General features: G+C 50.8%; 9 protein-coding genes across 9 annotated transcripts; 6 read left to right on the top strand and 3 right to left on the bottom strand.

Moving 5' to 3' along the window:
* Positions 1-54: 54 nt before the first annotated feature.
* On the top strand, positions 55-1,161 carry MRS44_003819 (uncharacterized protein; the record flags this gene model as incomplete). Its single annotated transcript, XM_065623382.1, has 2 exons — positions 55-248; positions 321-1,161. 2 exons carry the CDS (start codon positions 55-57, stop codon positions 1,159-1,161), a joined length of 1,035 nt encoding a protein of 344 aa, XP_065479454.1.
* Positions 1,162-3,730: 2,569 nt separating this feature from the next.
* Positions 3,731-5,755, top strand: MRS44_003818 (uncharacterized protein; the record flags this gene model as incomplete). Its single annotated transcript, XM_065623381.1, has 4 exons — positions 3,731-3,929; positions 4,014-4,285; positions 4,419-4,426; positions 4,645-5,755. 4 exons carry the CDS (start codon positions 3,731-3,733, stop codon positions 5,753-5,755), a joined length of 1,590 nt encoding a protein of 529 aa, XP_065479453.1.
* A 1,145-nt stretch (positions 5,756-6,900) lies between these two features.
* On the bottom strand, positions 6,901-7,506 carry MRS44_003817 (uncharacterized protein; the record flags this gene model as incomplete). The annotated part of the gene is made up of 1 exon (XM_065623380.1): positions 6,901-7,506. One exon carries the CDS (start codon positions 7,504-7,506, stop codon positions 6,901-6,903), a length of 606 nt encoding a protein of 201 aa, XP_065479452.1.
* Positions 7,507-8,320: 814 nt separating this feature from the next.
* MRS44_003816 (uncharacterized protein) lies at positions 8,321-13,308 on the bottom strand (the record flags this gene model as incomplete). The annotated part of the gene is made up of 4 exons (XM_065623379.1): positions 8,321-8,532; positions 9,525-11,184; positions 11,231-12,833; positions 12,887-13,308. 4 exons carry the CDS (start codon positions 13,306-13,308, stop codon positions 8,321-8,323), a joined length of 3,897 nt encoding a protein of 1,298 aa, XP_065479451.1.
* Positions 13,309-15,406: 2,098 nt separating this feature from the next.
* MRS44_003815 (uncharacterized protein) lies at positions 15,407-16,135 on the top strand (the record flags this gene model as incomplete). The annotated part of the gene is made up of 3 exons (XM_065623378.1): positions 15,407-15,444; positions 15,595-15,838; positions 15,887-16,135. The coding sequence occupies 3 exons, from the start codon at positions 15,407-15,409 to the stop codon at positions 16,133-16,135; spliced, it is 531 nt and encodes a 176-aa protein (XP_065479450.1).
* A 1,924-nt stretch (positions 16,136-18,059) lies between these two features.
* Positions 18,060-20,561, top strand: MRS44_003814 (uncharacterized protein; the record flags this gene model as incomplete). Its single annotated transcript, XM_065623377.1, has 1 exon — positions 18,060-20,561. One exon carries the CDS (start codon positions 18,060-18,062, stop codon positions 20,559-20,561), a length of 2,502 nt encoding a protein of 833 aa, XP_065479449.1.
* Positions 20,562-20,682: 121 nt separating this feature from the next.
* On the bottom strand, positions 20,683-21,276 carry MRS44_003813 (uncharacterized protein; the record flags this gene model as incomplete). Its single annotated transcript, XM_065623376.1, has 1 exon — positions 20,683-21,276. The coding sequence occupies one exon, from the start codon at positions 21,274-21,276 to the stop codon at positions 20,683-20,685; it is 594 nt and encodes a 197-aa protein (XP_065479448.1).
* Positions 21,277-22,031: 755 nt separating this feature from the next.
* MRS44_003812 (uncharacterized protein) lies at positions 22,032-23,768 on the top strand (the record flags this gene model as incomplete). The annotated part of the gene is made up of 4 exons (XM_065623375.1): positions 22,032-22,247; positions 22,394-22,930; positions 22,997-23,322; positions 23,396-23,768. The coding sequence occupies 4 exons, from the start codon at positions 22,032-22,034 to the stop codon at positions 23,766-23,768; spliced, it is 1,452 nt and encodes a 483-aa protein (XP_065479447.1).
* Positions 23,769-25,132: 1,364 nt separating this feature from the next.
* On the top strand, positions 25,133-25,846 carry MRS44_003811 (uncharacterized protein; the record flags this gene model as incomplete). The annotated part of the gene is made up of 1 exon (XM_065623374.1): positions 25,133-25,846. The coding sequence occupies one exon, from the start codon at positions 25,133-25,135 to the stop codon at positions 25,844-25,846; it is 714 nt and encodes a 237-aa protein (XP_065479446.1).
* Between the last annotated feature and the right edge of the window lie 177 nt (positions 25,847-26,023).

Raw genomic sequence — 26,023 nt, 5'->3', positions numbered from 1 at the left:
CCTAGTGAACACAGCAAAAGCTTTTTGCTCTTTGAGATTGCAGCGGCATCCATTATGGCCCCCGAGAACCTTCCTGACTTAGGCGACCCCATGCACGAGCAGCAAGAAATCGTCAAAAGGGCGCTTTGGCGAAAGCTCACTCACATACATGCGCTCCCAGGGACCCCCTATCAGTCAGTCTTATCGACGCTCGTCGAGTTATTTGTTCTGGCAAAGAAGGTCACCTCCGCAGATCCCATCATTGTAACGTGAGTTGAACTCTTTGGGACGACGACCGTCCGAGTCCCGAATATCTTCTTTGCCTTTTAACTGTCCCCTAGTGCTCGAACATGCCATCAAGCCAAAGGGCTGCAGCTTCTGCTGGAGAAACTCAATGGATTCTCAGTCATTAGAGGCCCACAGGTGACGAGCGACGGAGAATTTCCTGGCAGATCTGATGACCAGAACCTCAGCAGAGGCGGTCAGGAGAGAATCGATATGCTCTGCTGGGCACCAACAAGTCCCTCAGATAGCCAACGTGGTATTGCCGACGACGAACTACGAGCAAAATTGCGAGTCGTGAGCGATGACAATACAGGAGGGTATAACTATGCTCGCGGCCATGCTTGCCTAGATGGTGCGGATGTCATCGTGATGACCGCACAAGAGCTCGTGCAACAAAGCAACGCTAGATGGCTGCAAGGGACGCAGACCATGATCTGCCAGGAGTCATTAGACACAGCCGGCTTTGCCGATCTCTTGTCCAAGTTCAAACGCGTCGTCCACTTTGCGCCACAGACGCTCACCAGAAAGTTAAGGAGGCGGTTTGAAGTTTGTTCTCTCTCCACCCAAATCCACATGCGTCCCGAGATTGCAGATCTAGTGCGTGCCGGTCAGGCTTCCCCGCTGCGAGACCACGGTTCGGTATGCGAGCTGGCCAACGTAGCTGGCTTTTTGCAGAACGTCTTCTGGCTAGACCATGCCTTCCCTGAGCTTCAAGCCTCCAATGGAGGCTTCTCCAACCATGGCGAGGCTGACCTGTGCTATTGGATTACGCGACAACTTCTGTCTCAGGAGACCTGTCGATACCCTGACGTTGCTGTGCTGACGCCTTACCGGCAGCAGTGCAGAATGCTCCGAAAGCGGTTTGCAACACCGCAGATACATGTTTCCACAATGTGAGATTTAATCTTTCTCGGGCAATGCCAGGGGGCTGACAGGGAAGTCAGAGATGCCTTGCCGGCCGACTCTTTTTCGATCGTTGTTGTTTGCCTGGTCAGGAGTAATGAGTCGGCGTCGATTGGTTTTCTCTCGGGCCGAGCTAAGATTACATCTCTTCTCTGGTAAGGAAGAAACTTTCGACTGCTTATTGATGTTCGCATTCTCGATTCTATTCTGACATCGATATCGGTAGTCGTGCACGACGGGGCCTTTACATCATCGGCAATGCAGGGACATTCCGGCCGCATACGTCTTGGGCCCGAATCATTTCGACATTAGAAACATCGAGCTCGATCAACACATCTATCACTCTTCGCTGCGAGCGCCATCCAGACTACACTCCGACAGTGTCCCACCCTTCGGTAAGCTATGCCCTTCTTTCTGCTGCTGAGTTTCAAACTCTAGACTAACAATACTTTATAGGAGTTCGCCACTCTAAGTCCCAGTGGCGGATGTCTCAAAATCTGCAATAGGTAAGATTCACTGGTGCTTCTGTGCAGGTATAGAAACATCTAACCTAGCAGGCGACTGCGTGGCTGCATCCATCGATGCAGGGAGTTTTGCCACCCTACATGGATGCATGAGAGTACTGTGTGCAATGAGCCATGCGTTATATTGCATAGAAGCTTTATCTGTGGTCGAAGCTGTGGCGCGTGTGGCGATAACGGCTTCTAGGCTCAGGTACAGTACCCAGGTGAATTGTTAGCGGGAGATTGAATTTTCTTGGGTGCGTTCAAGTCTGCTGGCTTTTGACTGTCTAAGCGGAGAAGCCCCGCGTATTAAAATTACTCAGTTATACGGAGGAGATACACTTCTATTATCTTTCTAACTTGGAATGCGAGAATAAGTAAAGGCCTGACGAAAAGAAAGGCGATGGTATTGCGGCTCTAGTTTGGCGATTATCCCCACGAGGTCCATTAGGCCGGTTGGCCTCGAAAGTAAGAACATCAATACTTGCTCGGCCCCTACCGTCGGTTTCTCTTTTCCCTCAACTGTGGCTCTAACCCACCTGTCAAATAGAAGCTGCCAGACTCGAGCCATATTTTCATTGTTATGCTGTCTTTGCTCATCTGTATATCCAGAATTACCCTGAGCAAACACGCCATGGTCTGGGTTAAGCCTCCACTTTGCTTCTTTATCCCAAATGACTTCCCAGCTTACTCGTGGCTCCCTGCATCCTCGGAGCCACCTCGTCTGGTCGGCGATGCATCTACCCATGGTGAGTCCATTAACAGAAACGGTGCAGTAGCTACAAATTCGCCACATTGCCTCCATAATCTCTTCCTTAGTGAGGGCTCCACCCCGTGAGTTAACTGCTGCATCGTCCGCCGGGATGTTCCCATCTAAAGGTGGTGCATCGATGGCGGACGCGGGCTGGTCGCGAAGCAGGTCACTGAGCCGCAGCATGTGCTGGTTCAATGTTCCGTATAGCCTGACTACTTCCATTGAGCGGTGGTTCGGCCCAACAATATAGGACATGGTCTCCCAGGCACCCTTGCTAACTTTGTATAGATAATCGTCGAAACATGCCGCGAGCAGCTCCGGTTCGACCTTTGCAATCTCTGCCTAGTCGAGGACATCCTGTGCGCAGTCGCTATGGTTAACTAAAGCATCATACTCTAGCTTTTTACTCACGGTAGGCGGCTGGCGCACAGCGACGCCAATGTCAGTCGATGATAGTACCGCCGGCGTCGTCGGTTGCCAGTCCGTCGAGTCTAGAGATTGCCTCTTTCTTAGCACCCGAAATAATTTTCGTAGTATCCACCCCTTATTAGTGTCTTCATCGTCGGTCTTTTCGAAAGCTGACATGAACTTCTAGGGGGTTATGTAGTCGAGCTGAAACGGCGTTCTAGCGCAGAATTATGGGGTTTGGGTAAATAGAGTCTCGCGTTCGGGAGATAATACGCTGAGGCCGATGAGAAACCAAGGAGACTGTTTATAGGTCTTGTTATTACTGTAGTCACGCAATGCTTATCCGATCGACCGAACCTGAGTCCTGCCTTGCATATGATGGACGGGGTGTGTGCTGATAGGACGGGCGCGGCTAGCGCGTTAGATTATTCCTGTAATCTCCTGTTGTCTGCATTCCGGGTAGAAATCTAGGAGGCCACGGAGTTGCCCATTCTGGAAATAGCGGCCGGTGAACGGGCGTTTCCTTTATTCTTGGGGTAATCGCGTAAATGCTGAACGTACGCGACACCCACCAGCCCATCTATACGCACATTGGCATTTTGCGTTTAGTAGATAGCCTCTCAATGACGAAGTGGGGCATGGTGTTGCCAGCTTACAATCGCCCATAATTCCAGTTCTGGAACATTACTCTGCTTACAGTCTTATCCTTATTACATCCATAAGAGAACCTGACTTGCCAAGCCTGCACTACTGTATGTTCTAAATATTAGTACTGTACTGTAGAGCTATAGCGTATGTATTTATTCCGACGTTACTTCGGGTATATCTATGCGTATTATCGTCGGATTCCATTGGACTAGTATAATAAACGTCAGTATTAATTTCCTTCACGTTCACGATGTCGCCCGCAACCTCAAGCCATTACGCATCATTATCTTCAACTGCTCAGAGTGCTCTATATCATCCTCAGTACCGGCCAGCTGTGGGTCAGGGACCTATAGACCACGTCGGTTCCGCTCCACCGGGCGAAAAGGTGCGGGCGAGTCATGATGTGGTCCAATCAGGGATCGCGCATTACACTGACCGACCTATGAGCTGTAGGTGATCCTATTTACCCGCGGCGTTGCGCTGCAGTTGAGACCACGTCTTTAGAGCTGAGGACCTATCTGACCAAGTTCCAGCGGGTACGAAGCGCAGGGTTCGCTCCAAGACAGGCCCGACCCCAACACGAATGAAGAAGTCCCGACGGGGGAAAGTGGCCATTGCGAGAAACAAGTCATGGAGATTCCTTCGAATTTCGAAAATTATCCAGTCACCAGACGGCCACTTGGAGTATATAATCGACTGGGAATCAACACGAGTGCGGATTAACGATTTTGATTCCGATGAGGCTCTTAGAGCGGCTAAGGATGCGGTGGTGGGAACTTTGGGAAAACAGGCATGGGATGAAGAGGTGCGCAGGATGAGCGAATAATATGGCGTTAATACCGTAGATAAGTAAAGACAAAAGGAGTCTAACACGCAGAGAATAAGCCTCCTAACCCCGCAGTGTGGTTAATGACCAGCCGGTCTATAAACCTTTCCAGTGGAGTAGGTTCGGTCATTGACGCCTGATACGAGTCAGTGATGAGTTGCATAACAAAAGGTATAACTTATGCGCCGACCGCCAAGTATAGCCATACTCGGCGAAGTGTCGTAGAAATTTCGGTGAAATCTCGGCTAAGCCTAACTTCTACGGATATTGACGCAATAAGGGGCGCGCATACGAGAGAGAGAATCAAGGTCTTTTAGCTTAACCCTATAATCCGACAGGACTGCCGCCAAGCCCATAGCTTCCACCTTTCTCGCTCTTCCACTGTGCCTCGCCTCCCACTCTACATTTTCCCACATTATCGCCGTCACAGAACCTACCCTCCTTTCAGGGTTTAATCGACGTCTCTTATCAACGACGGCTGGTCATCTCGTATCTCTATCTTCTGACGGCCACTTTGGCCTCTCACCCCTGCCGTACCCATCCATCACACGAGGTATGGCACAGGCCTCAGCGCCGCATCCGTTTAGAGCAGCGCCCAAAGAAATTAGGCTTCTCCTTTGGGAAACCACCTGGCTACAGCCTCGAGTCTTCAAATTGCACGAGCATTCCGGTACAGATTCCGACACAGACTCCTATTTCGTCCATTTCCAGTTTCTTCGTTCGCTTGAGGTTTCGCATGGCCACCGTAATAGCCCGGGCCGCCTGCAAAAAGAAGTGCCCAAGGTTCCTGTCGCCCTACATGTTTGTCGAGAGTCTCGGGAACATGCTTTACGGACCTTTGTTTTGTTGCAGCATAAGCTCAAGCCGGCATATGCCCTCTACGTCAATCCGAAGGTGGACATTTTTCAGATAGGTCCAACGACAAGCCTCCCCCGACCCCCGAACGACCACGACTACCGCCATAAATTTATCGAATCTTTGCGTCAAGGGTATAAGGAGGACCTCGAATCTAAAGTCAAGAACATTACCACGACTAGCGACTATCTCCGAGACGCGCGTAGCCAGCTAAGCTGTTTTCGCGGAGTCACCCAGCTTCATATCATATTCAAGGAGAACACTAGCACTAAGCAAGCAAACAATATCACCAAACAGATACAAGTCATAAAGGGAATGGTGGGGCAATATTTCAAGCTTTTTGATCCTGAAAACCCACCTTCCCTGCGTGCCAGGTATCGAGTAGTGGGCGAGCCTTGCATTAATAAGGACCATCCTAGTGGGATGGCTATCTCAGTTAAGTTCATGGATAAGGATTATCAAACGCTGGATTTCACCGCAGTCTGCAGAGATCAGTATTGGTGGAGTGTCAACCTTGGCGGCGGCGGATTTTTCGCTGCCCTCCAAAATGTTGGCAGCAACGACGATGAAAACAACGATGAGGGCGAGAACTAACTGCATGTATGGTCTTACTGGTACGCTTAGGCTATCATTTTCCCCCGGAACATGCAGGAAAAACACGCGCCAGAATCCCGGTGATCTGGCTCAAGCCCCATGCTCCACTGAGCTTGCTCAAGCTCCCCATCGAAGCGTACCTCTTCAAGATGCCCGCCTTGGGTCAGCAACAACACACGCAGAAATGAGCAGGTGTTCAGCCATTGAACGCCACGACCTTGTCTCTTGAGCAGTACCGTTAGTACAAGAGCTCCAGGGTAAAGACTAGAAAACAGCTGAGACGAACAGGCTACCATTAAGTACCAGCGCGAATTAGAGTTATCCGATTAAATGGCAAAATCTGTGACGATGGCGTGCCGTCGCTAGCCCGAAGCCCGAGAATAGGAATAGAGATGCCAATGGTGTTGCAGCTCCTAATAGACAGGCCTTCGCTGTAGAGTTGAACTCGTGCAATATATATACGAGCAACGCCGCCAGTTCTCATCGCCGACCTAGTTGTAGCCCGAACGGCCGAAAGGTATGGTGGAGGAAAATTCGAAGTTGGATGTGGCCATTGTTGTTGTTTTCTAGTACGTAGTTATTTGTTATGGGAATGGAAAGCAGTGATAAGGGGATTTTATATTATTTCTCGTTGAACTCTTATGAAAGCTTGTTAGTCGCAAGGAATGACTTGCGCATTATAGAGGAGCGCTCACACCGACAACCGTGATAATCTCAGACTGGTTACAGTACGGTAACCCATTAGGCGTGCCCTGATTACTATCCTGTTGATTACCTTTGCATGCCGGGGCCCGCTATGATGACGGATCTGGAGCCCAAAGCCAAGAGAGACCTGCACCGTCTATGTTCCGGATATCGTTTACCCTAACCCTGCCGATGCGATACCCAGACCAATCTGGGATCCGCCCCTCCACGCAGAGACTATATCCACAGCTTTTGTTAGGCATCTCTTATATCTCTCCTCCTCTGGAGACCTGCCAGGACGGAACATCTCCCTACCTACTTATTTGCCATGCCGTTGGAGTGGGTTTCCGGGACAGAACATATGATCACGGCACTGAATCCACTTTCAACTTGGCATGCATTATTTTCTATATGTTTTCTAAAATTCAATAAATGCTAATGTAGTGATTCTATATCCATATCTAGAAGCGAATCGGTAGTGGCTGTGTTGGCTCAATTGTCGGCTTATGACTCCGTCGCCCATGGATCCTTCTCATACCTTCCACGCACTCTTTGAGATACCTAGCATCGTCCATCTTAACATAGCCCCGAGGCGAGCATTGGTCAGGGTAATGGGAGAAGAAGTTTTCATATCCGCGCTCTAAGACATAGACCTCCGGATATGAAAGGCGAGGATAACAATCAGCGTTTGCGGCCCGATCCTGTGATCGGAGATATCGAGCCATCTTGGGGGCTCGACAAAGCGAGAGTTCGCAGTATAGAATAATAGTCTTCCCTAGTTCTTGATTGGTCCCAAAGAGCAAATTATCGATCTGCCTTTCGTCGGTCGAATTGGTTGCGCCTTCGATATGACCGCCATCAAACTCGTACTGGAACCGACAGTCGAGGAGGAGAAATTGTGTGCCCTGGCTACTAGATGGTTCGTTCAGAGCCGCGACCAACGCGTCCGCTGTGATCCGCGGGATCATATCAGGGTAGGATTCGAGAGGCAGCGACGGCGAAAGCCTGGGGCGGGTCGCAGGCTTTTGCAAGGGGATGTCATTTGGGTTGGGCATGAGCAGCAGCATGGAGAAGGACTGACGTCGCGGGAAGGAAAGAAAGAAAGAAAGAAAAATCAGAGAAAACGAAACAGTTAAGGCCCTTCCTTCGTTAGGCCGAGACTTAATCTATTACAGTACATATGTAAGTACGGACCGAACTGGAGCTAGTCTTTAACTACGCTGTCAGCATTACATTACCTTCTACCATGTGGAAGTTCGCAGTCACTAGATCTAGGAGTGCTCACTAGCTTCTCCATTAATATATTACTCAGTCGCTGCTGCCGTATATCCACCACCTTGTATGACATTGGCACTTGCATTGACCACCCTAGTCTTAAGTACTGCGCTTACTCTGGATACTCCAAATTGATTACTCTTTATTGATTATTCTTCATAGATTAAGTTCACTCTGATTACTAACCCCTGATTCTGTATCATCAAGCAGAATCACTAGATCGCTTTCCCTTGGCTTGATGGCAAGGTTGTGCTTAATGGAGAGCCCTGGGTAACCTACGGCGTTATTGGCGGAGAATCAGAAACATGCCAAAGGCGTGGTCGACGATTTGACCCCCCATGGCGCTTCTTCTTGAGTTATTATTGACCGTGGACTTTATGTCTGATTATATCGAAATACTTATGGCAAGGCTGGTCGGCGTGCAATGAATTGTTTGGTTAGCTCGTCTAAAAGGAATAAAACAGGGCAAGTGATAGAATAGTGTGAATTCATATATAACCAGTATTCTTAGCGCCAAGCCGTTAATATCGTCTACGTACTGAAGGTACATATATGTTCACTCTTGAATAAGAATAATGCGTAATCTAGATCCTGCGCCTGACTTCATCAGCGAGGTTTCTGACCCTTCTGCCCTTGGCCTTGGTTGAGAATCTTTGACTCGATGCTCTTTCCTGTCTCTATTCTCTCGCTCGCCAGGGTATCTGCAACCCCTTCGATATACTCATAGCTAAGTAGTATCGGCTCTAGGAACTTGTTTTCCTGCTCAGCTAACTTTTCAAGTAGAGGCTGGACCTGCTTGAGAGTGGTATACTCCATCGCTATCTTACTTATGTCTATTGTGTAGTACTTATATATGGTTTAGATTTACAGAGCTCTATCGTAGGCCATTTCTTTATATATGAATGTTTTAAATTTTGTACGGCAAGGAATAAGTCATACATCACTGTCCCGCCCAGTCGGTCAGGTTCCGTGATAGGATAGGCTGAGTGATCATCTGAGTTCACCATCCCTGCGTCCTGGATGAATCGGCTTATGCCGGAACAGATAAGGCTGATCAGATGCTGAATAGTGTACTGTAACCACTGCGACTCCACTACGTAGATTTCAGCCACAAAGGATAAGCTTACATGATTATGGACTGGGCGGATAGCTCATGATGGATCTACTCTTTAGCCTGTCACTGACGCAAAGGGAGGAATAGTTTTACACAGAGTTACTAATCTCATACAGTATAGATATACAGTGCCGGCCACCTCCAGAGGCCGCCCAGCTTTCTACGTAAAGTTTCTGAGCACGAACCAGGTCGTGGCTAATGACAGTGTAAAGCGTATAATGTTGGAACTGTGACAATCTACCCCACTTCCTCAAGAAGCCTGTCGCAGTCACGTGCCTGTCATCCACAGCCGCTTATGGCCGTGGAAAGTTACTGACAACTGGTCATCTTCCGTCCAGCACAACGCGTCCAGAATAAGCCCTGACCTCCCAATCCAACATGGCTCCACGACTCCCTGATGCTGACCATGAAAAGCTCGAGGCGGTGATTATACCGTACAGCACATAGGAATAGGCCGTCAGTCATGTGAAAACTGGCTACTGTTGCTGCGGTAGTGTCTGTCATGCACGAGGGAGTGGGTTACTGTGCATCTAAAGGTCAACTGAGTTTTAGATTATCAGCATATTTTCGCTATTTCCGTATCAGAAAACCCCAAGAACACAACTCTTCCTGACTGACAGCCTACGACAACCGTGCCTCCTAAAACAGCTACTTTTCCACCACGACATTCGGTAGGTAGCCAGAGCAAGTCCGTACCTGCTGTCGTCACCCAGGTCTCGTCCCGCAAGCTGAGCATTGAGACCGCCGAACGCCGTGATGGAATAGGAGCTTCTGCGGAAGATCTTGAGTCGCCAGTCAAAGCAAAGACACCATTAGCTGTGACAATGCTACGCTCATCGGGCATAAAAGAGAGAACCTCTGCATAAACGTCGATTAAAATGATGTCTTTGCATGTTCCGGTCTCCGTATTCCAGATCCGTACCGTCTCGTCGCGAGAGGCCGATGCAACCTTCGTCGAGTCGTGCGAGAATACCACTGAGCTGACCCAGCCGCTATGGCCCTCCAGCACTCGCTCGCAATCGCCCGTCTCCGCGTTCCAGATCCGTACCGTCTCGTCGCCAGAGGCCGATGCAACCTTCGTCGAGTCGTGCGAGAATACCACCGACCTGACCCAGTCGCTATGGCCCTCCAGCACTCGCTCGCAATCGCCCGTCTCCGCGTTCCAGATCCGTACCGTCCTGTCGCGAGAGGCCGATGCCACCTTCGTCGAGTCGTGCGAGAATACCACCGACCTGACCCAGTCGCTATGGCCCCCTAGCACTCGCTCGCAATCGCCCGTCTCCGCGTTCCAGATCCGTACCGTCCTGTCGTCAGAGGCCGATGCCACCTTCGTCGAGTCGTGCGAGAATACCACCGACCTGACCCAGTCGCTATGACCCTCCAGCACTCGCTCGCAATCGCCCGTCTCCGCGTTCCAGATCCGCACCGTCTTGTCGTCAGAGGCCGATGCCACCCTCGTCGAGTCGTGCGAGAATACCACCGAGTTAACATCGTTGCTATGGCCCTCTAGCACTCGCTCGCAATCGCCCGTCTCCGCGTTCCAGATCCGTACCGTCTTGTCGTCAGAGGCCGATGCCACCCTCGTCGAGTCGTGCGAGAATACCACTGAGCTGACCCAGCCGCCCTCCAGCACTCGCTCGCAATCGCCCGTCTCCGCGTTCCAGATCCGTACCGTCTCGTCGCGAGAGGCCGATGCCACCTTCGTCGAGTCGTGCGAGAATACCACCGACCTGACCCAGCCGCTATGGCCCTCCAGCACTCGCTCGCAATCGCCCGTCTCCACGTTCCAGATCCGTACCGTCTCGTCGCCAGAGGCCGATGCCACCTTCGTCGAATCATGCGAGAATACCACCGAGTTTACATAGCCGCTATGGCCCTCTAGCACTCCCTCGCAATCGCTCGTCTCCGCGTTCCAAATCCGTACCGTCTTGTCGCCAGAGGCCGATGCCACCTTCGTCGAGTCGTGCGAGAATACCACCGAGTTAACATCGTCGCTATGGCCCTCTAGCACTCGCTCGCAATCGCCCGTCTCCGCGTTCCAGATCCGCACCGTCTTGTCGTCAGAGGCCGATGCCACCTTCGTCGAGTCGTGCGAGAATACCACCGACCTGACCTCGTCGCTATGGCCCTCTAACGTCAACAAGCATGCATCCCAACCTTCTTGAACCTTTGGCAAAGTGGTCATCCATCTTGGGATACTGTTTTCAAATGTCTTTCTCACAATACTCCTGCTTGGGGCGAAAACCAGGGCAGAAGAATAAATTTGCAACGGCGCTTCGGCAATCACAGAGAAATTCGCCTGAAGGAATCGAACTGCATCGGCCACAAATTTAGACGGGCTTGAATCTCTGCGATCCTATCAAGAGTCAGCAGGTTTCAAGTTTCAAGATGCGACAACATACCACCAGCCAATCTCCTATTGATTTGAGTGAGTCGAGACATTCTCTAGCTCGGCCCAGCAAGCTCAGTGCTTCCAGCCAATGAAGAAAATGCGTCGTCATGAAATCATATACCGCGTGGCTATCATTCGGCTCGGAATCGACCTTGGTCTGATGATGAACCCAGTACATACAAGCGTATTGAAGCTCTGGAGGTATGTGTTTCTCGAGTTGCAGATCGCCCACCGCAGATCGACGCATACCTGGGAAAGACAGACCGCATATGTTCTCACGCAGAGCGCCGCACATAAGACGCAAACAGTGCTTTGCCAGGTTTCGATGAGCGAGTTTCTCATCTACCCAGAACTCGAGTGTCTCTCTGTTCTCTGGATCGACGAGATAATCTCGGAATGACAAATGAAGCAGTCGCACCGGTGAGTTGAGAGTCTTCGGAACATCCAAAACAGAATGTAACATCTTAAGCCTAGTAGCCACCTTATCGATATGAACATTGAGAAGTAGCGCTAGAGCGCGCATTGACAACGGGCTAGCCAGCGTGACGATAGTGCCGACGACGAGACGGAAGCTCTCGATGACGTCACATCTCTCACGTCCTGACCTGTTGATGACTTGTTGCTCTAGAACTGGTGAGTAGGTCATGTCAAGCTTTGAGGCATGGCCACTGCCCGTGAGATGAAGTACACTCTGCAGAAGCTCGTCAGGGCTGCCAAGACATGAGTCGTTGATGAAGCGGCAGAGAGTCGCGGCAAAAATAAAGAGAGGCGCCGCCGCCATGGTGAGCTTCCTGAGGTTGGGCTCCCCAGGCCAATGCACTGGCAGTTTCAGCTCTTCTTCTGCCAGGTCATTGAAGCTGTTGTGAATCTTGGCGAACTCATGGCGAAGAAAGACAGATATGTCGTGTTCAATGATCGATTGCGGTATTTTGTGTAGTATCAGGTCTCGATAGGTGCCGTCGATAGAACGAAAACCAAGACGTACGGGCAGTTCAGGCCTACTTGTAACAAGCACTCGAACACGTAAGGAACCCGTAGAGCGTGCGTTGGAAAAAAGCTCAAGAAGTAGTTTAATGTCGGCATCACTCTCACACTCGTCCAACGCATCGACGACAATAACGACCGACGATCGGGTCGATGGCGTTGCCGCTGCTTTTGACAGTGGTTCTCGAACGAGCTTTTCGAACTGCTCCCTCATGGCCTTGTCAACGATTGCTGGATCGGAATCGATTACTTTCTTGATGAACGGCGCAACCTCTGGAATACTCAAGGCCAGCTGGCGGGCCAGTGTAGACACAAATTTGGCCAAGTTCCCTCGGTCAGTCTCTCCTCTCTTGAAGAAGAAACTAGCACCGAGGTCACCTTGCTTGGACCGAGACCGTGCGACAGTGCGCGAGATAGTCGACTTTCCAGTTCCCGCCATGCCGTTCAGCCAGTATATTGTCTTTGAGTTGGGGTCAGCAATCCATCGAGATACATCTTCGAGCAGCTCCACTCGGGTGTCCGGCAAGCACGTCGGATTGTGTTCTTCAGCGTGGGAGTCGAATGAGGCTCCTTCTGCGATAGGCAGCCTGTCGAGAGTAATCTTGTGGTCGACGTTCTGGATGATTGCACTAGATGGTATGGGCATCAGCTCAAGCATCACCTGGCAGGCCGTATCACTCACATCTGATCAACATTCAGTGCCAACAAAATGGTTCCTCTACAACGCGTAAGGTGTTGTATAGTTCCCTCGACGTCTTTGCTTTCGAATGGCCATTTCAGCGCGCGCACACCGAGGCGGCTCATCGCCTTCCGATGCCTGGAAGGTTCGAGCGCCTGCGCGAGTTCTTCCAGTATCGACCAGCCATCTTTGATCGCGGAATCCAACTGTCGAGACGCTTCCAGCTCCTGTCCACGAGGCCCTTCAACGAGATGTCTGACTTGCTTTGTGGTAGTCTGAAAGTCCGCAACTTCTTTGCGAAGTCGTTCGATATCGTCTTTGGCGTTCTTCACCTCTCGGCAATACTGGAGACAAAGGGACAACACTTTGGCGGACAATTCAACCACAGCGATGACGCTGGATGCAACACCGAGCGCTTCCGCCATCGGATCCGACTACTGCCGTCGCTTCGAGATTTGTTTATGTCAAAAGTGGCTGACCATCGTGCGGGGTTGGCGAGGCTCAGTCCTACGAACACGCATTGTCCACGTGACGCAAGCCATCAACATGCTGCAGAAGCCACAGCAAACAGGCCCATAATGGCCAGATGAAGAGTCGGAATCCTCAACTCGATCAAAACAAAAGGGGGAGGAATGCGGGAAGGAATTCCGCTGAGAAATAGTCTGCTTGGTTCTGAATACGTTCAGGCAAGACTGGAGGAGCGAGGATGTCGGACTGAAGCTTGGCCACTTTGAGTCGGGATTTTGTGGGCAATGGAACCTCGACCTGACTCAGCAGCCTAACTAACCAAAGACGGCATGGTGGAACTCTTTATCGATAGCAAACGTCACATTGAATGCAAACGGGATGACGAGACAGGCGAGGCTGCTCTTTGTTTAAAAACTTTTTGATCTCTTTGTTCTTTTGTTCCTTTGACAAGCCCTTCAAAGGCCAAAAGCCCACGTAATTCGCATAAAATGTTCTGGCTACCCATAATACAGCGTGATGTCATGTGCCCTCAGTGCTGCAGCCTTGGTCCTCGTTGCATCGTTCCCATCACCACTCAGCTTCCTGGATGCCTCAAAATTGACACCATGGGTAGCCAGGTACATGCATGTGTCCTCAACGGCTCAACGGGGGTCGCACGGGACGGCCTGGGCTATATGTTTAGTCGATTCATTATTTTGAACCATCGCCTCGAGCTTTCATGGTCAGCATCAGTGAGTTGGGGAGCCATTTTGGATTGGGAGGTGAGGGCTTATTCTGGACGCGCTGTGCTGGACGGAAGATGACAATTGGCAGTAATGCCGCGGACGATGACAGGCACGTGACTGCTTTAGGCTTCTCGAGGAAGAGGGGTAGATTGTCACAGTTCAGACCATACACTCTGTGTACTGTAGTAAGCCACATTAGCCACGACCAGGTCCGTGCTCAGAAACTTTACGTAGAAAGCTGGGCGGCCTCTGGAGGTGGCCGCCACTATACATAGAGGCAGTGCTCCGTAAACGGTCTTTTAAAGTCGCCAAAGGCAGTAGGTAATGGCAGTAAATTGTGAAGGTGTGACAGCGGATGTACCTCAGCAACTGAGCAAGGTACTGAGGACCCTGGCTCACACCGTCACTGTGGGGCATTAGCCCATCAGTGCGGTCTATGTACTTATGTATACTGGAAGATACTTCTAACAGCCATCAGCAATGGCCAATAATGGGCATTCAAAGTTAACGTGACATCCCCACTTAATTTAGAGAATCTCCTAGAGGTACCGTTTTGTATCTTAAAGTACTTACATGGCTTTACAAAAGAAAGTTTAAAGTGCAAGGAGGCAGTTAGTTCTGCACATAACTGTATGTACCGTATAAGACATTAGGATCTAAAGCTCAGACGTAAAAAATTTAAGTTTATAATTACTAACTCGCGAGCGCATAAGCATGACATATCTCAATCATGCCTCCGGAGAGTGGTCCACAATTGTTTCACACTCTCGCATTATATATACATTACTGTAAGCCAAGACTGTATGTCATTATCTGTGAGCTTTCAGAATAAGCGTGTAAGATCAGAAAGCCTTAAATAGATTAATGACATTGGCCAGTCACAACATGACGTCACATAAGCTGTAAGCAAAGTCCTTCAGCACTACAATGGGATAATACTATGTCAGGCACACGCCCTCAGAGTAATCAAGGACAACCGATTTCGACGTGTTCTATACGTATATATATACTATAATAAGCAACAACCGTTTATCGATAATTGCTAGACTGTATAGTGTGCTATACAGTACAGTGCCGACCACCTCCAGAGGCCGCCCAGCTTTCTTCGTAAAGTCTTTGAGCACGGACCCTGTCGTGGCTGATGTGGCTGTTCACAGTGCATTATGCATCATAGGAACAGTGATAATCTGCCCCACCTCCTCAAGATCCCCGTCGCTGTCACGTGCTGTCATCGTCCACCGCCGCTTATGACCGTAGGAAAATCTGACAACTGTCATCTTCCATCATCCAGCACAACGCGACCAGAATAAGCCCTGACTTCTGACCCAACATGGCGCTCCAGTTCTCTGATGCTGACCATGAGACGCTGTAAGCGATAATTTTGCAGTATAACCAAACACAAGAACAGGCCGCCACAAAGAGACACCTGACATGCTGTATTTTTCTGAAGCAGTCTATCGTGCCCAATAGAATTGTGTCCACAGGGGCAAATTCACTCTATCATTACATTTTGGCTAGTTCCGCAGCAGAAAACTCCAAGAGAACAACCCTTCCTGACCGACAGCCTATAGCAACTGAGTTTCCTGAGACAGCTGCTGTTCCATCACGACATTCGGCAGGTAGCCAAAGCAAGTCCGTTCCTGCCGTCGTCACCCAGGTCTTGTCTCGCAAGCCAAGTCCTGAGACTATTAAAGACTGCGATGGCATGGCAGGCTTTAAGGAAGACATCACGTCGCCAGTAAAAGAGAAGACACCGGCACCTGTGATAAGGCCGCTATCGTCGGATGTAAAAGAAAGAACATCCGTGTAGAAGATCAACGAAATGACCTCCCTGCATACTCCAGTCTTTGCGTTCCAGATCCGTACCGTCTTGTCCCTCGAGGCCGATGCCACCATCATCGAGTCGTGCGAGAATACCACCGACCTGACCTCGTCGCTATGGCCCTCCAGCACTTGTTTGCACTTCCCCGTCTTCGCATTCCAGATCCGTACCGTCTTGTCCCAAGAGGCCGATGCCACCATCGTCGAGTCGTGTGAGAACACCACCGAGTTGACGTAGTCGCTATGGCCCTCCAGCGTCAACAAGCATGCATCCCAGTCATCCTTGACCTGCGGCCAAATGGTTAGCCATCCCGGGATACCATTTTCGAATGACTCTCTGACAATGCTCCTCCTTGGAGCGAAAACCAGGGCAGAAGAATAAATCTGCAACGGTGCTTCATGAATCACAGAGAAATTCGCTTGAAGGAATCGAACTGCATCGGCCACAAAATTCGATAGGCTTAAATCTCCTCGGTTCTAACAAAAGTCGGCATGGGTTAGACTTTAAGCTATGGAAGAGACTTACCCCTAGCCAGTCAACTAACGACCTGAGTGAGTCGAGACCTTCTCTGGCTCGGTTCATCAAGCTCAGCACCTCCAGCCAATGCAGAAAGTGCGTAGTCAAGAAATCATAGACCTCGCGGCTGTCATTCGGCTCAAAATCGACCTTGGTCTGATGATGTAACGTACGTGATAAGCGAGTGTTACAAACAAGTGAGTGTTACATTGAAAATTTATACTGGCTTACACTCGACTAAAATAAACCCTTCTAAATTTAAACCATGCCTAAAATGAAAGAAATTTTAATATAACATAGATTATAACTGAATCTATAAAATATATTTTTCCCAGATTTTACATAATTTCTTTAATGGCTAGTATAAAGAAAACCTATTTACACTGTGTATTTGTAAATATAAGCCTAAATAAATTAAGTAGAATTTTATAAAAGTTAGTATAGTACTTTACTGTGTAAAGATTACAGTAAATTCTTTTTCTTAGATTTTTTTTTAATTATATAGTTAATTTTTAAAAAGCTAAATCTTAGCATTTTTGGTTATACAGTATAGTGTAACACTCACTTGTTTGTAACACTCGCTTATCACGTACGTTACCCAGTAAAGACAAGCATATTGAAGTTGTGGAGGTATGCATTTCTCGAGTTGCAGATCGTCCACCGCAGATCGACGCATACCCAGCGCTCCTAATAGTCCAGACCGTTTGGACTATTAGTCCAGACTGCAATCCAAGATCAATAATCAATCCACGACGGGCGTTCGTGGATTGACGACTAGGATGACGCGTCCCTTGAAACGGGCCTTGTTGATCTGGATCGCACCAGTAAATTGATCGGAAATATCCACAACAAAATGGTTGGCACAGCAACAAACATGGGTACCCTGGATTTAGCGTACTTAGCGTCCACACCGGGCGTCTGTATTCCCCTGCCCTGATCTGCAGTCTGGACTAATAGTCCAAACGGTCTGGACTATTAGGAGCGCTGCGCATACCTGGGAAAGACAGTCCGCAAATGTTCTCACGTAAAGCGCCACGCATAAGACGCAAACAGTGTTTTGCCAGATTTCGGTGAGCAAGTTTCTCATCCACCCAAAACTCAAGCATCTCTCTGTTCTCTGGGTTGACGAGATAATCCCGGAATGACAAATGTAGCAGTCGCACCGGCGAGTTGAGAGCCCCTGGAACCTCCAGAACAGAATGTAACATCTTTAGCCTAGTCGTCACCTTATCGATATGGACATCGAGAAGTAGCGCGAGAGCGCGCATAGATAAGGGGCTAGCCAGCGTGACGATAGTGCCGACGACGACACGGAAGCTCTCGATGACGTCACGTTCAAGGGTGTGCTCAACTCAACGTATTTCAATATGTTGAATGGATTGACGATCAACGTCAACTCAACGTCAATCAACATCGAATACGGGTTACATAAACATCAATCCATTTTGAGTTATTATTGATTGAATGGATTGAAGGTGGTGGATTTAGGGTAGCTGGTAATAGGACTCGTGATTCCTGAAGTGGTTTTGGGCATCTTGAATAGGTTTAGTCCTTGCGATCTACCCTTCCCGTCACACTAGCCTTAATATGGTTTAGTTCACCACCTTGGTTTTTTTTCCCTATTGGATCAGTGCCGACGCGTTCCATGATCGCGTTCCTCCGCGACCTTGATCCGGCTGGACGCTCTGAACCAGAAGGAATGGAGTCTACAGCGCCCTCCACGAACGACGTTGACGTGTTATCTTCCGCAACACTTGCAGTGGCTTCTTTAGCGACGCCAGCTCCCAGCCTGCGAGAGGAAACACCACATGAAGAAGTAGAGCATCAGTACCTCTGGCGATGCTTCCCGGATTACGTGTGGTCCCAACGCGTCCGAGATACGCCATCGTGGGTATGGGGTTTTGGGTACGATGTTGAGGATTCTTCTGGTAGTCGGCGGTGGGTCTGCAGGCGCTGCATCCAGAACAAGAATCCCAAACCCAGAAGCTTCGCGGAGAAGGGAATCCAGAATGCGAACGCCCATTTATTCAAGGGCCATGGAATACGTGCTCCCCCTGACAAGACGAAATCAGCCGCTGAGAAAAAAGCCGAAAAGTTGAAGGCCAAGGATCAGAGGTCCATCGCCGAAGTGATGAAGCTCGATACGCGACTCCCGCGCGAACAAGACATTGCGAACAGTCTGGCCAAGGGTTTCGACCGCAAGCATTTCCAGCGCCTTCTACTCGAATGGATCATCGAAGAAAACCACGCATTTAGCGTCTGTGAGCAAGGAAGACTACGCCAGATATTCGAATACCTCAACCCACTTGTCAAGATCACGGATGCCAATATTACCAGAACAACCATCCGCCGCAAAGTTCTCTCGGCCTACGAAATGCACAAGGATAAGGTCATCGCAGCGCTGAAGCAGTCATGCGGCCTGATTCACGTCTCCTTTGACGGGTGGAAGTCAGGCAACAGGCACAGCCTGTACGGGATTGCTTGTTTCTTTCGGGATGAGAATAGCCAGCCACGCAAGCTGACGCTTGGTGTGCCGGAATTGCGGACTCGCCATTTCGGACACAACATTGCGGCCGAAATACTGGACGTCCTTGACGCCTATGGGATCCAGGATAAGATTGGGTACTTCACACTGGACAACGCGGAAAGCAACGACAAGGCCATGGAGATAATTGGTGGCGAGCTCGGGTTCGTCGGGTCGACGAGGCGTGGGCGCTGCTTCGGCCATACGCTAAATCTCTCGGCCAAAGCACTGCTGTTTGGCCACAACGTCGAGGCTTTCGAAGAGCAGTTGTCAGGGGAAGCTGCTCTGTCTGAGGCGGAGCACACACTTTGGCGACGCAAAGGACCTGTCGGAAAGCTGCACAATCTGGTGGTTGACGTCCGAAGGTCGGACCAGCTTACTTATTTACTACGGAGTATACAACGCTCCGAATTCGATCTATCCTCGGATCCCAGGATTAGAGCGAGGCAGCCGGTCGATTTGGTCATTGATAACGATACCCGGTGGCTTTCTCAACTATACATGATTAGACGCGCCATCATTCTTCGACCATTCATCGAACAACTCGTCTTGAAGCATCGTCAACAGTGGGAGCAGGACAACAGATCAAAGAGGACAGGGAATCTCAGAAAGTCTGCGAGGGAACCCCGGATTTGCTTGGAGGAAAACCAGCTTACGGTCAATGACTGGGCAGTCCTGGAACACCTGGCTAAGCTTCTTGGATTCTACGAGGATGCCGTGAAGACTCTGGAAGGCGATGGCCAACAACGCAAGCGGAAAGGAGGGTGGGTTGGCTCGTACGGGAATGTATGGGAGGTTATCCAGGGATTCGAGTTCTTGTTGGAAGTGCTCGAGGACTATAAGCAGCTTGCTTCTGAGATACCCGACGCGGAGCACTTCCGAATCAATATTAATCTGGGTTGGGAAAAACTCAACAAGTACTACAGCAGGCTGGATGAGACACCAATCTATTACACGGCCTTAGCGCTGCACCCGGCTTTCCGGTGGGGGTATTTCGAGAATGAGTGGAAGGATAACACGAAATGGGTGACGAAGGCGAAGCAGATGGTCCGAGAAGTGTGGGAATCGGACTATCGTCACCTGCAGGTGGTCCGGAGTCCCGTGGACGACGAACCAGTTGCGAAGCGGCAGCGAAAGTACTACAACCCATTTCAAGCGTACTGTGAGCGCACGCGGCCGGTTCTCGGATACGGTTTGGTGAAAGAGGAAGCGACTTTGCCCGACGACATCAATGAAGATATTGACGAGCTCGAATTGTGGCAGTCGTCGTGGGAGGATGGAGATAACGATGTTAGAGATCCGATATCATACTGGCATGAGCGCAAACGTCGGTATCCTCGTCTTTCACGAATGGCGCTGGACTTCCTTACGATCCAGCCGATGTCAGCAGAGTGCGAGAGGATTTTTGCGGCGGCAGGGCGGATGGTGACGCCACTACGAAATCGGCTGGACGCGGACATTATAGGAATGTGTCAAGTGCTGCGATCGTGGTTACGGGCTGGGGTGATTGACGACCTGGACGTGTCACTACTTCCTACCGAGAATGGTAGTGGTGATGGGGCGGAAGAAGGATCCTGGGTAGAGGTGGGATATGAAGAAAAGGGGATGGGAGAGTGGGAGTGAAATAGCTCAGCTTGGAGATCAACGACTTCAACCAGTGTCCATTCAACTCAATTTGACGGATAATTGATCAACGCCACTGAAGAGAGTGGTTGACCAGGTCAACTCACCGCCACCGAGCCATTCAGTTGATTGAATTGAGTGGTGCACACCCTTGGTCACGTTTCTCACGTCCTGACCTGTTGATGATTTGTTGCTCCAGAACTGGTGAGTAGGTCATGTCAAGCTTTGAGGCATGGTCACTGCCCGTGGAAACAAGCACCTTCTGCAGAAGCTCACCAGGACTACCGAGACACGAGTCGTTGATGAAGCGACAAATGGTCGCGGCAAAAATGAAGAGAGGCGAGGCTGCAATAGTGAGCTTCATGATGTCGGCTTCTCCAGGCCAATTCGCTGGCAGTTTCAGCTCTTCTTCTGCCAACCGATTGAAGTTTTCGCGAATGTTAGCGAACTCATGGTGAAAGAAGACAGATATGTCGAGCTCAATGATCGATTGCGGGATTTTATGCAGTTCCATGTCTTGATAGGTGCCGTCGATAGCACGAAAACCAAGACGCACGGGGAGTTCGGGCCTGCTAGTGACAAGCACTCGAGCTCGCAAGGAAACCGTAGAGCGTACGTTGGGAAGAAGATCGAGAAGTAGCTTGATATCGGCATCGCTGTCACACTCGTCTAATGCATCAATGACAACGATTACCGACAATGGGGCTGTTTGCATTGTCACTGCTTTTGATAGCGGTTCTCTGCACTTATCTGACAACAGGTAACTGGTTGGTTCTACAGCCTTACAGCTATCAATGGCATGAAGGGATGTGGCATCTTCAGAGCTCATGGCTTGTTGTGGTGAAGGACAGAGTGGTGGGGTAAAGAATGGAATCAATTGTTTACTTTTATTTTATCCACGTCCGAAACTCTCCAATTCTCACAGAAACTACTGCCCTTCCAATATGCCAGAAGAGATGGCCACGACGGCACAGGTCTTGGTGATTGCTCAATCCAAGCGGGATCACCAACAACGTTTCAAGTGCATCCCATTCTGCAACGCAGGAACGCTGTGTCTGTTTCTAACTTTCGCCCAAGTTCACTATGGGCAACCAGGTCGACGGTTCCCCAAACCAAGTACAAAATCTCTCTTGGGTCTGTGTAGTACACGACGCACGTGGTGGAGGTTTCCGTGGGGAAAGCCGTTGCCGGGAATAGAACGGTCGCACCTGTTGTAATCGCAGAGATGTGGGTAGCCCGGAACATCTAAAGTGGGGGGGTACCTGAGTTGGGGTTCGTGCCGCTTGCTTACGTCACAGCCTGCCTCGGCACTTTAGAATCGCCATAGGCCCGCCACTTGAAGGGTCGGCTGTGCCCCACACTACGTCATCAGGGTTCGTGAGTCCCTTATTTTATCACGTTTTGCCCCTTTATGACCGACTTGGTTCGCTTCCATGAATGTTGCCCCTACCCAGTCCCCTTACGTTCTTAATGATGTCTCCACTATCTTCTCGTCCAGCTCCATCTCTCGGCGACAACGGATTGCTTTCGAGTGTCTCCAGATGTCGTAGCCTTCTACCAGCTCCAGTATCGAATTCTGAGGGCTCCACCTCTGGTTCCGACCAAGGACCATCTCTACCATCCCTCCGTCCCCGAGCCAACCTGACAAAGATCGCCTGCGAATCGTGTCGGAAACGAAAGGCCAAGGTACGTGTGGAGTTTCACATATCCATGTTTCTTCTAGAAATCTGACAATTTTGGCCCACTAACTCGCCATCTCTCCCACGCAGTGCTGTGGCGAACGTCCGAAATGCAGGGGTTGTATCAACAGAGGTGTCCAATGTCATTACCAGGATTCAGGCCGGGACCAGCATGTCCTAAAGCGAAAGTACGATGAGATACAAAAAAAGGCCAATACCTACGAACAACTCTACCACCTCCTGACGTGTCTGCCGGAGCGGGAGGCCCAGGGCATCCTCCGCAGACTTCGCGAGGGCGCCGACGTCGCCACAACCACGCGGCAGGTGAAAGACGGCGACCTTCCGCTACAGCCAGCATGGTCGCCAGAGACACGACTTCATTATGAGTTCCCTTATTCCACTTCTATGCCGGCTGCTCTGTTATCACCGGACAACCCGTATCTCGGCTCACCAGTATTCGAAATTACGTCCCACGCTCTGCCGCAGTCAGCAGAGCAAACGGAGGTTTGGGCAAGCCAGTCCGAGATGTCGAGTAAATACCGGCCGCTGCTTCCCAACACTACACCAGCATCGAGTTCAACAGAAGATGCCTCCGGCTCTCAGTCTCAATCTTCGCTTTCAGGCCTTGTCCAGATCCCCCGAACGGGAATTCGTGCGGCCTGCGAATCCTGTCGAAAGAAGAAGACGCGAGTAAGACCTTCCTCAACTTGGTTGTTGATTCTATTCAGGAAATCATGCAAATTAACGCGAGTGCAGTGCAATGGCGGCCGGCCTATGTGCAATCGCTGCATTGAAACCACCACAGAGTGCATCTACCGCACCGATGAGGAGGAAAAGAAGGTATCAGCCCTGGAAAGGCGCAATGGCGAGGTGATCGCGGAGTTGGAACAGCTGCGCGAGCTATACGGCATGATACACTCACGGTCGACTGAGGAGGCACAAGAGATCTTCAACCGCATACGGACGAACAGTGATCCCATCGAAGTCTTGCAGATGGTCAAGGCCTCAGATCTACTGCTACAAGGGACTTCGCCCGAAGAAACAGGCATGGAGGCACAGACCAGACGGGAACGGACTTCCAAGTGAGGCGAAGCACTTCATCGTGAGAGAAAAACCGACCCACAGAAGATATTCGCATTCTCATCCGAGTTCCAGAAGAGCACCAGGGATGGGCAAATCTCTCGCCAACTACGGCCTGCGCGAGGCTACCTGCAAGACGCTGGGTCTGTCACTTATCGACATCCCGGATATCCACCCTACAGCGTCGGGCTTCGCCATATGGTCTCGAAACAAAATGATCCGACAAAGGATCTTAGCCAAGGAGCAGGAACTAGGACACTGCCTCAAGGCCACTAAGGTTGAACTACCGACAAAATGGTTCAAGAGATCAAAAAGAAGGACAAGATCGATCCGCCCTTGGCTCAGGAGAGATAACCAGTATCACGTGCTACCGCACGTGATACCCTTTACGAGTATCACGATATTCGCGACTCATCGAAAAGAAGAGGCCAGTGCCACCACGGCATAATCTAGGATGCCAAGGCTACTACTCTAGTGGGACAAAGAATGGAATCAATTGCCTGCTTTCATTTTAGATTACGTCTAAAGTCCCCCAATTCTCATAAAGACGACGTCCCTTCTAACGTGCTAGAAGAGATGGCTACCACGGCGCAAGTCCGTCCCGGGGATCGCTTAGTCCAAGCGAGATCACCTCTAACAACGTGCTAAGTGCATCCCATCCTGCAGCACAAGAACACTTTGTCTATTTCTTACTTTTATCTAAGTTCACTATCGGTAACGGGGTCCGATGGTTCCCCGAACGAAGTATAAAATCTTGCATGTGGTGTTGGAGGTTCCAGAGGCGGGGAAAGCTGCTGCCGGGAATAGAACGGTCGCACCCGTCGTGATCGCAGAGAGGGGTGGTAGCCCGGAACATCTAAAGTGCGGGTACCTGAATCGGAACCCGAGTGAAACTTTGAGCTCATGCTCAAGCTTGGTTTGGACTCTATGCTGGCGGTTATTGTGCTGGGTTCGGTTACCATGACGTCTCACATGTTTGGACTCTTCTGGTGTTTACAGTCCTTGATATCGGAGCCAATTGATCTCGCTGATACGCCCATTGCCGATTTCGTGGTCAATTGGTCGGCTGGGGCGAGCGGCCCGTTCCTTGGCCACTAATCTGAGAATAGGCCTTGATAATCGTGTCTTGCATGCACACTTCAGGAGCTCGTCGATTAGCGAATGACCTAACGCGTCCGCGGCGCGCTAAAGTCAATTGTCGCGGGCAGGAGGAGGCATTGGCCACGGACATGGATGGGAGCAAGCGAAGCGCCCTTGTGGAATTTAGGCCCTGTACCCGCTCCTCTTTAGTAACAGCTGCTGCCAGTACCGTACGTACGCAACAAATTCGCACACTCGAATGCCCCTTTCAGCATACTCTAACTGATTAGAGGCCTTGAGCCTTATCCAATGGGCCGTCTCGTGTTTTGTGGGGACACAAGGGCTTTGATGGACCGATCATTACGAAATGCACAAAGCGCGTTTGTGTCCTCGGCAGGAAGCCAAGCGCGACTCCGCCACGCCATAGCCTCGTTAGGCATCCACCGTGGTACCTGTTGACGGGATCCCCTCTCTCCTGGGCGCTTTCCTTCAGCGAACCATAGTTACACGAACATTGTCGCTGTTGGCCCCCACAACGAGGGCAAATCATCTCTTGTCAGCCTTCTGCCTGGACGCGGCCTGGGGTGGGCGGGCCCTGACCACGGTGAACACAATAATACGATAAGGTTGTCGCACCCTGCTGGAAGCACTCGCGCAGAGGTGGTTGAGGGTGGGTTATAAGGCAAGGAACCCCTCGCCAGCTCAGACCTGTCAGATCAACGACACCTCGCCATGGAGCCCGCCGGCCTCGTCATTGGGGTCGCTGGGCTCGCTGGGCTATTCAACTCCTGCCTGGAAGCCGTTGACAAGGTACAATCCTACCAAACATTCGGAACTGACTCGCACGTTCTAGATACTCGATTCAAGGTTGCCAAAACCCGCTTCGAGCGATGGGGCCCGGGTGTGGGGATCAAGCAAGGCAAGCTGCTCCCCAATCATCACCCTGTCCTCGACGACAACGACACGTCTGCGGTGGTGACGGACTTGCTTTATATAATCATCAAGGCTATTTGCGATGCGAGCAACGCGCCCCAACGCCGTACTCAGGCCACCGGGCCAGACGTCGATGACTCGTCGGGCTTGCACGTGCCGGGGCTCCCCTTCGCTGCGGCGTCCCGGTCGAGGCGAGGGAAGACGTCCTGGGCACTCTGGGGCAAAAGAGGGCGCGTTGAACAGGTTGAATTATTCGAAAAGCTGGTGCAAGAACTGCACAACCTGGTGCCCCCGACTACTGGGGAGAGTACACGACCGACACACAAGCCGGTCCCAGGATGCACCGATACGCTCGGACAAGGCATGGACTCTAGAAGATTGAAACGCGGCTGTCGTCTGACGAGACTAGGGACCACTCCAGGTCACGCGTGGCCTGCCGAGATACGACGGATCCTCGCTCGGATCGAAGGTGAAGTTAGAGGTGAGGTGCATCGTCCAGACTTCTCAAGCTGAACTAACGTCCACGGAGCCGAGACGCGACGGGAACTCCACTCCTGGCTCGGCCGCTCTCTAAACGAACGTTACCACGACTCCCTCGAAAAAAGACTGATCGGCACGTGCAATTGGATCCTCGACCGGCCCGTGTTTCAGCACTGGCTGTCGACGGAGTTCTCCGCGGGGCCAAAGCTG

This window comes from Fusarium solani (genome assembly GCF_023522795.1).
Source record: "Fusarium solani strain SB1 chromosome Unknown bctg00000001, whole genome shotgun sequence".
NCBI classification, from domain to species: Eukaryota; Fungi; Ascomycota; class Sordariomycetes; order Hypocreales; family Nectriaceae; genus Fusarium; species Fusarium solani.
The sequence above is the reverse complement of the archived record's forward strand: the minus strand, read 5'-3'. Positions and strand labels throughout refer to the sequence as shown.